The sequence below is a fragment of the Myxocyprinus asiaticus genome, chromosome 7, assembly GCF_019703515.2.
Source record: "Myxocyprinus asiaticus isolate MX2 ecotype Aquarium Trade chromosome 7, UBuf_Myxa_2, whole genome shotgun sequence".
Classification (NCBI taxonomy): Eukaryota; Metazoa; Chordata; class Actinopteri; order Cypriniformes; family Catostomidae; genus Myxocyprinus; species Myxocyprinus asiaticus.
This window is the reverse complement of record NC_059350.1, coordinates 54,915,568-54,925,730: the sequence shown is the minus strand read 5'-3', so window position 1 is coordinate 54,925,730 and position 10,163 is coordinate 54,915,568. Positions and strand designations below refer to the sequence as shown.

The window sequence follows — 10,163 nt, the reverse complement described above, 5'->3', positions numbered from 1 at the left end:
AACATTGAATTCAGACATTTAATCTCCATTTTTCCCATTTGAATGTGTTAATGTATTTCACTCCTTGTATAGACACAACAAACTGTGTGCTTTTTTACCAATTAAAATATATTTTGAAATTAGTTTTGAAAAGTGCAAATATGTTTTATTTAAAAAAATGCATTAGTTGATCAGTAAGCCCTGACAAGTTATTGACAACAATAAATCAAAACAATTTGATCACCTTTTTACTAACAGGCAAACATGAAAAAAAAAGAACATAATTATTGAATTATTTATTATATTAATGAATTATTCAGAATAAAAACGCAAACACAGATCGCTTTGCTATTGCCTTCATTTGGACAAAAAAAAAGAAACATTTGCATCACTCAGTTGATCTGTACACACGTCACAGATTTGCATTAATACTCTTTATACAAAATACACTGCTGTCCCTTTTTAAAGTTCCTTCATCAATTACTGAACTAATCGATCATAAACAGGAAAGTTACTACTAATCAGTGACATTATTGCATACTTCATACTCTGCGTCTGGATTAGTTTGAGTTTTAAATTCTTTCACAAAAGTATTACTCTGTGATATAAAAATAAATAGTTATCCATTTTGTTGGGAAAACTATGGGCTGTATTAAAGATGATCAATATATTACCATTAAAACATGCATCACTGAATGAGTTACAGTTGTAAGAACATCAAGACTTCTTAAACAAATAAATACATTAATAACTGTATGTGAACAGAAAAGCAACACGCAAGAAATGATTTTGGACATAAAAGCCTGAAAGGATGAATATTTCACCACTATATATATATATCATATTTTTTCCAATTAAAATATTTTTTGAAATACATTTCAAAAAGTGCAAATATGTGTTTTATTCATGGTCAAAAAGTGCAGGGGTCTCGAGACGTGATTTTCAAGGTTTCAGCGTTTTATGATGCTGAAAAGCTGTGAGATGCTCCAAAAGCGTCCAACTGACTCATGTGTACATAGAACGACAATTAAAAGCACGGACGGAACTGAATTATTATATTTATTTTTTATAGGTGATTTTATTGATAATTATTTGAAATATTATTCTGTACTATTTAGTTTGAATTATCTATATTTAGGGCCTTTCTCAGCAAATTTGGATTAATTAATCGGCATGTCATGCAATTACTCCAATTTAACATTTTAATTCATTGACAGTCCTCATTTTTTGCATGAAGAAATTAAGCATATTTTTAGGAGCATTCATTTTAATTTTCACACAGATTCAACACATTATACCCCCAAAATACTCAGTACTATAATAAAATCCATTTAATACAGTAATTATTGTGACTTTTCTTTAAATCAGCATTAAAGAAGTCTGACTAATGCTACAATGATTTATAAATACTTCTAATTACAATTAAAGCAATTCATGTTTTTTGCATTACAGTAATGAAAATGTTCAGGGTAAAATGTGTTTGATTATCATGAAAATAATGCCACAGAGCAACAAAAATCTTCATTTTCTTCATGCAAAAATTAATTTCATATTTCAATGTTTTGATTTTAGGGTGAAATAAGAATGGAGATTAAAAAATAAAATAAAAGTAACATCCACATTAAACACACTGTAACCTGCATCTGAGGGCAAAACGTCTTCCTAAAGGGATATAATACACAACACAACGTACAAAAGACACAAATGTCCAGTAGAGACGTCACCAGACATTCAGTTTTTACAGTGGTTAAATTACCATAAACAATCACATGATTTGGTAATAGAAAGCAGTGATGCTCAAAACAATTGGACCCACAAATGATGATATAATGAAACTAATAAAAATCTTTTAGTGTCACGCTACATGCTTGAAATGACTCGGATCAGTTTGGCATGCTTCAATACACACAAAACTACATTTCCCACAATACAGCACTTCTTCAGTTGGCGTAATGATTGGCTGACATGTAACACACTGGGGGGACGTTCACAAAGGGGTGAAAAAATACTGAAACTCGTCTGAATGAAGGGCGAAAACAAACAGATAAAATATTTCGAGTTATAAACGTGGTTACAGTCATCATCAGATTCAGTTTCAGGTCCTCGCCATCAGTGACTGAAGATCTCATTTTCAAGCGTGCATCGATGAGACACTTTCTACTGACAAAAACCCTGTTGAAATTTGGTCCTGAAGATTGGAAGTCAAATGGAATAATCAGTTTATAAAAAACACCTCAAATCCATCACTAGAGGATCTCTTCCTGTCTTCTAGTTTTTAAAAAAGTCATTAAACGTTACAATGTGCCGTGAGGTTGAGCTACATCGTCCACGGGCTTGTGTGACGTATAAAGTGCGTGGCTGCTGATCGGTTATTAGATCAAACACCACAGATATTATCTTTTCCTGTCAATCACAGCTCAAGAGTTTCCTTTTTTGAGGTGCGACTGTTGCCGTGGAGGCGGGGTGGAGCTCATCACTGGGCGTGGTCAGATGGAGTAGGTGGAGCTTTCGGACTGTTGGCGAATGTAGCACTGGAAACTCTGATCACCGATTGGATGCTCCCTAAAAACGACACAAAACACTAGATGGATTATACTGCGTTCCGTCAAGGAGTTGGAAATGACAACTTCCTGCTCGGAAAGATGCAACAGAACAGCGGTTTTCAAACTGAAGTCCGCTGATAAAGTGTAAAAAGAAAAGAATCTGACATTATTACTGTTTCATTCTGAAATCATAAAATGCATCATAATTATTTTATTCTACTGACAGCCATAGTTTTAACGATACTTCTTAATTATTTCTAAGTGTTCATCTCTTCTGCAATGCAACGTATATTGGGAATAGTTTGTAATGGTGATGCAACGTTCTAGGGCTTTTCTCACTGTCAGTGTCACCTTTCGCAAAAATCTAATTTAAAATCTATTTAAGACCTGAACAAATACATGAACAGAACAAACCTACATGAAATCCCAGATTCAGTTTATTGTATAGCCAAAATCCCAATAATAACTAATAAATAATAATATAATTCTGAAAGATATGGTTTATAATTTTAACTATAAAACAAACAGATGACTCTTATTTTGAAATATCTGTGCTACCAGCTGCTCACTCAAACAGATGTGGGAAATAAAATATGCACTCTTTACATTATAAGCTCAATATATAACAAATATGTAACATTATTTGCCTATTGTGAACTAAAAATGAGCCCTCCGCATGCTTGGAATAATATATGTGTAAGAACTGTTGCGTGATCACTTTGAAGTGTGCAGCACTTGCAGACTATATATTTATGTAATTATATTTTGGAGTTTAATAATCGCATAAGGCCATATCACTATTCTCTCTCTTTAAATGACTTTTTATATACCATTTAAGACTTTTAATGGCCTTAAATTTTGAAAACTGAATTTACGGAGCCCTGAATATTTATTGACAAAAGTGCTTTACAAATCAATTCAGGTTTATACATTTAATATTAATCTTACAGTGGGTAGAAAACTACGGTGGCGCAATGCTGCCATGTACTAATTATTTTTTTCAATCAGTTATGTCATTAAAAAATACATCTTTTTTTGTAATAACCAGAATAATTACGAGACTTAACAACGGACAGTTCCTTAGGTATTTTAGCACTTTGTTGTAGCTCCTCCGCTCTGTAGCCTATATAAATAATGATAAATGAATTCAACATATGGTAACCAGTTATTTGAAATGATTATTATTTATTTTCTTCTCTGTTTAAGCCAAAAGCCATAAAACTACATTTTACAATGTGGAAGTAAACAATAACACAAAACATGAACAGGTTGACTTTGTTTTTGTGAATTGGTTGTTGAGGTGTAATTCTCAAAGAATTTACTACGTATTTAAGGATTAAAAATGTTTTTGAGTGTGTAAGTTCCTTTAGACTCAGCAAATGCATCGAAATATCGATGTATAAATAACTTTAACAGTTTTGAATGAAAAAGTTTTATTCAGGGGGTCTGGGTATCTCAGCGAGTATTGACGCTGACTATCACACCTGGAGTCGCGAGTTCAAATCCAGGGTGTGCTGAGTGACTCCAGCCAGGTCTCCTAAGCAACCAAATTGCCCCGGTTGCTAGGGAGGGTAGAGTCACATGGGGTAACCTCCTCGTGGTCGCTATAATGTGGTTCTCGCTCTCGGTGGGGCGCGTGGTGAGTTGTGCATGGATGCCGCGGAGAATAGCGTGAAGCCTCCACACGCACTACGTCTCCGCGGTAACGCGCTCAACAAGTCACGTGATAAGATGCGCGGATTGACGGTCTCAGACGCGGAGGCAACTGAGATTCGTCCCCCGCCACCCGGATTGAGGCGAGTCACTGCGCCACCACGAGGACTTAGAGCGCACTGGGAATTGGGCATTCCAAATTGGAGAGAAAAGGGGAGAGAAAAAAAGTTATTCATTGCACATTTTTTTAAGTGACAAATAAAAATTCAACCAACATTTTTTTTCTTTATTTTATTATTGTCATTACAATGCCTCTGTAGTTTTATTCATTTAAATGGGTAGAGTCACATGGGGTAACCTCCTCGTGGTATAATGTGGTTCTCGCTCTCGGTGGGTTGTGCGTGGATGTTGTGGAGAATAGCGTGAAGCCTCCACACGCACTACGTCTCCGCGGTAATATCAAATAATTGTACATGTAGGATTGATTTACCGCTGAGTAGCCAACACTGTACTGTAAGCATAGGTGGACTAGGACATAAAAAGTTAATTGTCAGATGCTCAAAACGACAGACGATGTCGTTTTTATGACATATCTCGTTATTACAAAAAGAGGTTTTTATGACATAACTGAATAAAAAAATAATAAGTACGTGGCAGCATTGCACCACTGTAGAGAACAGATACATAGTCAATTTTAAAAAATTAAAATATAAAAACACCAGCTACTGATCTCCGTCTTCAGAGATCATCAGTTCATGAATTACTCACAGATTATTACTGAAGTCTTGAGTGATACTCACTGGCTGCCATACTTGGTTTTCCTGAATTTGTCTCGTTTGTACTGCGTGTGCTGCTGTTCCAGTGTCTGTACAGCTGAGATGACGAGTCTTAGAGTCTTATACGTTTCCTGAGGATCATCGATGACAAATGTGGAGTATTCCTCCTGCTCAGGGCCGTCATACACTGATCTACTGCCACACGCCTCTGACATACACAGAGAGAGAGACACACACATTATAATGTCAAACAGTTTAGAAAGTATCATGTTAGAATCAAACTATCATGTCTATTTAACCTTCTAGTGTTTCTCTAGTTCTTAAACTGTCTTGTTTCTGTCATTGTGTTGGACGGAAAATCTTTAGCAGTCCATCAATGTAACTTTTCATCTGTCTGTTAACATCTATTGAATGTTTTTGTACCCTTTACACCAGGTATTAACATCCATCTCAGGCGATCTGATCACAAACGGTCCAGGTGAACACACTGCATTTGTAGTGTGAACATTAATCCATCCTGGACAGCAGCAAAGGACCGCCTACTCACCTGTCAATCAACCACTGCCATAGAACAAGTGTTTTAAAGATGTACTCAGAAGTCAAAAGAGACCATCCACAAGTCTCTATGGCCTGCGAAAAAAGGTCATGCTTAAAATGTTCAAGTCTCCGTCCGTTTACATAAGTCAGGCATATGAGGTATCATTTGAAAGTTTAGAATCTGAACTTTTCAGAGATAAACATCACTTCTGCATTTATGTTACTTAAAATAACAAATACGGCCTGAAAACATCACAAATCAGCGCCACCTAGAGGTCATGTGGTACAAATATTAATCTGAATAGAAAAGTCCTTCACATAGCACTTAATTGGACAAGTCATATATCAAATGAAAGCACATCCTCAGGAATGTTACTATTAAGTGTATTGTGTTTCCCTAATACAACATTTCAAAAGATTTTTAAAAGAATTACAAAGTGAAATATGATATTTGTAAGACATCAAATACAAAAGTCTCGTTTATGTGCTGATCATGCAGCTGTAAGGCACAAGTGGCTAATCTGCTTTTACCTTAGGAAGTTCTCTAAAAAATGAGCCACTTTTTACGTGTCTGTGAGCTTGCTTGTGTGAATAATCCAATGTTATATCTTAGATGTCCAGAACAAAATATGCAATTCAGCAGGAAAAGCATGCAAAACAAATAATCGGAAATATATGTTATCAGCAACTGATGATGAAATACACATCATCCCAAAGTGGAGGATCTCAGCTTTCTATTGACACCTAGATTGAGCTTCTAGTCCACTCAGAGGCCGAGATATTCAATGAAATAATGAGGGTGTTGCTTGAACTGAAAATTAGACTGAATGTCTATGGACGAGCACCTGTGAGGAATAAAATGCGTTAGAGCGCCACCTACATTTCATATTCAGAAAGGTGTCAGCATCATTATTTTATTTTTACACAGAGATTGGTAGGTCTATTATTAAAATCAGTTGCCTTTAGCCATGATTGTTATATTAAATCCCAATGGTGACAGTTCAAATATGGGAAAAAACACTTTTTGTGTTCTTTTTTCAAAGTTGGCATGTCTGTAACTAAAGAATTATAAAAGATATCTTAATATCCTTTTAGTTTCTAAATCTGAACAAACTTTTCTTTTGGTATCTTCATTTATAAGGCTCTATATGATTCAGTCCCAGAGACATTTTGAGACAAATTGTTGAATTGTACCCATTTTCAATGGTCGAAAACGAAATGTGGGTCACTTTGTATAAAGCTGATACTTATTGTATATAAAGAGGAATGTCTGAAGAACAAATAAAGCTGAAACTAGAAACGTACCTTCATTTATTCAACTTGACCATTTCAATGTATTTTTGGCACTCAGACATTGTTAAAAATTGGTGTGTTCTATGCAATTGTTTTGATAGAAGGAAACAAGATACAGTTCTAGTTTCAACATTATTTGTACTTCAGACATTTCTCTTTAAAAGACAAAAAGTATCAGCTGTATGCAAAGTGACCCACTTTGTTTTTTGACCATTGGAAATGGGTAAAATTCAACAATTTGCACATGGAGCCACATTGAGATCTATTGGAAACTTGCACTAATGGATTAAATTATTCATACTGGCTGACTGTGAACAGTGAATTTCTACAATGGCATCTATAACTGCAAACTATTGTGTTTATATGATGCTGCATCCAATGCCACAAGACATTAGTGTAAGTCCAAGACAACATATTTAAAAAATTTCTGAGTGCACCTTTAAATAATACGTGTAATTGGGAGCAACAGTGATGTAGTAAGTGATGTACATCATCATGAAATCAGAGACCCCCCGGGCAAAATCTGAAGAGATGTCTCTTGCCTGTCCACTAGTGATCAGATCACCTGAGATACCAGGTGTTAACAGAGCTTGAATATAACGCTGCAGGTCCTTTATCTCTCTCACTCACCCTGCATCTTCACTAGTTTAGACATGTAAGTGCTGTAGAGCGAGTAGATCCGCTCAGTCTCTCTGTCTCCGTCCACGTCCAGCTGAATGTTTGCAGGAAGAGCACTGTGTGAAAGACACAGAATATTCAATGAGATATTAGTGTAGGGCAAGACTTGATTGTATCCATTAGGAATTGCTTGGATGGTGAAAAATGGGCATGTCTTATTCCAATCCATCATTATTGTCATAACCTTTATTACACTAACGTTAACTGTCATTAAATTACTGTAATAGCAAGATTTTAGAAAGGCAGCAAAGTGATTCATCTTAGAATCTGTAATACCTTCTTCAAAACACACATGAACCTGTGAAGGGTGTTGAAATGTGTGACTCACCCCGTGCAGGGCGTGCAACCGGGCGCAGTGTCTGCAGACAGTTTGCAGCAGAGCCAGTGTCCGTTGAGGTACGCAGACGGATGATACATGCTCAGACGCTTGCGGTTACACTGGCTCACTTTAGTCAGAATATTGATCCAGTCGCGTGCCTCCACGCAGTTATTGGCCTGGATGTAGAGCGCTCTCTCAGGCTGGATGACCTGGAACATCTGGAAGAACAAATATATTCATAATATATTAAACAACACTCTCAAATTAAAGCAGACTTTTTATTTTTGAGATTGTAACATTTTTTTCCCTTTGTGGACAATTTAATATACACAAATGCAACTTTTATTTTATGTTGTATTAGGCTGGCTCTGTGCTGTACATCCCCTGTACTGTCCCTAAATTCAGAATAAAAGCATTAAAAAAAAAAATAAATAAATAAATATATATATACACACACTAAATGGGAGCAGTTTATCAGCAACTCAATGCTCAAAACAACATGTACTATATTGAGTGATTTTTGACATGACAACACTGTGCTTATTGACTTTGTGCTCACAGATTAACTGTATAGATGTAATTAAATTTAAATCTAAAATGTTTCTGAAGTATGGAACACTTGCATACTGCACAATATATGTACATATGTGCCTACTATTCTTATAACTATTATGCCTACTACCAGTACTTATTTTTCAAAAAGCATTTAGTATACAGTTATAAACATTTGTGGTTGGCTTGAAAAAGCCTTGTCTGAAAGTTTATACCAGTTTTGAAAGTTAAAACTTGTTTTAAAAGTTTGAATTTGCATTAACCAGGTGTTGCCAGCATGTTGCTAGCATGTTTTAGCACTAAGCTAGGCATTCCTAACATGTTTTAGCACTTAGTTATGCACTGATAAAATGTTTTAGCATGTCGCTAGCATGTTTTTTTACTTAGCTAGGTGTTGCTAGCATTTTTAACATGTCACTAGCATGCTGCTAGCATGTTTTAGCACTTAGCTAGGCATTGCAAGCATGTATTATCACTTAGCTAGGTGTTGCTATCAAGTTTTATTATGTCGCTAGCATGTTAATAGCATGTTTTAGCACTTAGCTAGGTGTTGCTAGTATGTTGTAGCTTGTCACTAACATGGTGCTAGCATGTTTTAGCACTTAGCTAGGCATTCCTACATGTTTTAGCACTTAGCTAGGTTTTGCTAGCATGTTTTAGCATGTTGCTAGCACGTTGCTAGCATGTTTTAGCACTTAGCTAAGTGTTGCTAGCATGTTTTAACACTTAGCTAGGTGTTTCTAGCATGTTTTAGCATGTTGCTAGCACGTTGCTATCATGTTTTAGCACTTAGCTAAGTGTTGCTAGCATGTTTTAACACTTAGTTAGGTGTTTCTAGCATGTTTTAACATGTCGCTAACATGTTGCTAGCATGTTTTAGCACTTAGCTCTGCATTTATAGCATGTTTGAGCACTTAGCTACAGTAGATGTTGCTAGCATGTTTTAGCATTTCGCTAGCACGTTGCTAAACAACTTTGTTGTCACGTTTAATCTCAGAATTAAAATGGTCCTTATGCATTTTTAGTTACATTGTTTGTAAAATGTCTTAACTTCTGATCAAATAATGAGTCAAGAAAGAGATCACAGCTGATATTCCTTCCTATTAATTTGACACACTGGAAATAGAAGTTCAAATTGAGCACATTGCATTGTTGGATACAGTATTCCACACAGTGTATACAGGAAATGTGCATACTGTGCAAAGTAAACATACTAAACACTGCAGAAATAGTAGTGTGCTATTCAGTCAGACACATTGTCTTACTTCAGAATAGCATCCTTCTACACTACTCTTACTACTTCTGCAATATGAAGTAAATAAGAGTAAGAGTAGTATGGATCGTATGCCATTCCGAACTCAGCCTTTCTCTTACGTTCTTCATTTTGAAGGACTCTTCTTCTAGTCTTTCTACAGCCAGGATGTTCTCTATAGGGATACTGCATAGAGCGCCCTCTCCTGGAAACACACAATACACAACAACAACATCAACAACAACAGACAGAAATGCCATAAACATGTCAACAATGTCATAAATACTGAAGGACAAAAAACACACTTTCATGATGTTAAATACAGGATGCATATATACTGTATATATATATATATATAAATATATGTAAAAGGGAAACATTTGAGTGATTAGTATGTCTATGTTGCCAAATTCTAATTTTATTTTCATTTTAACTTATTTAGTATGCAGACAGCTGATTGAACAGTTACTGCATTTACAATGAAAGCAAAGACACATTCTAGAAGTAGTATGTTATTTTTATTTGCAAATCCATTCACAAGAGCTACATCTTCCAAGAATCTTTTGGGTTGTATTTCTAGT

The 10,163-nt window shown here is 35.5% G+C and overlaps 1 protein-coding gene across 3 annotated transcripts in view; it reads right to left on the bottom strand.

Annotated features, from left to right (window-relative positions):
• Nucleotides 1–260: 260 nt before the first annotated feature.
• LOC127443428 (ras GTPase-activating protein 3-like) overlaps nucleotides 261–10,163 on the bottom strand; it is a 68,943-nt gene continuing 59,040 nt past the window's right edge. For all 3 annotated transcript variants that reach the window (XM_051702030.1, XM_051702031.1, XM_051702032.1), the window contains 5 exons: nucleotides 9,705–9,787; nucleotides 7,788–7,996; nucleotides 7,412–7,515; nucleotides 4,976–5,159; nucleotides 261–2,541 (listed from right to left, as the gene is read on the bottom strand). In XM_051702030.1, the coding sequence (XP_051557990.1) occupies nucleotides 2,466–2,541; nucleotides 4,976–5,159; nucleotides 7,412–7,515; nucleotides 7,788–7,996; nucleotides 9,705–9,787 (656 nt within the window). In that variant the 3' untranslated portion in view covers nucleotides 261–2,465. The remainder of the gene's footprint in view (nucleotides 2,542–4,975; nucleotides 5,160–7,411; nucleotides 7,516–7,787; nucleotides 7,997–9,704; nucleotides 9,788–10,163) is intronic.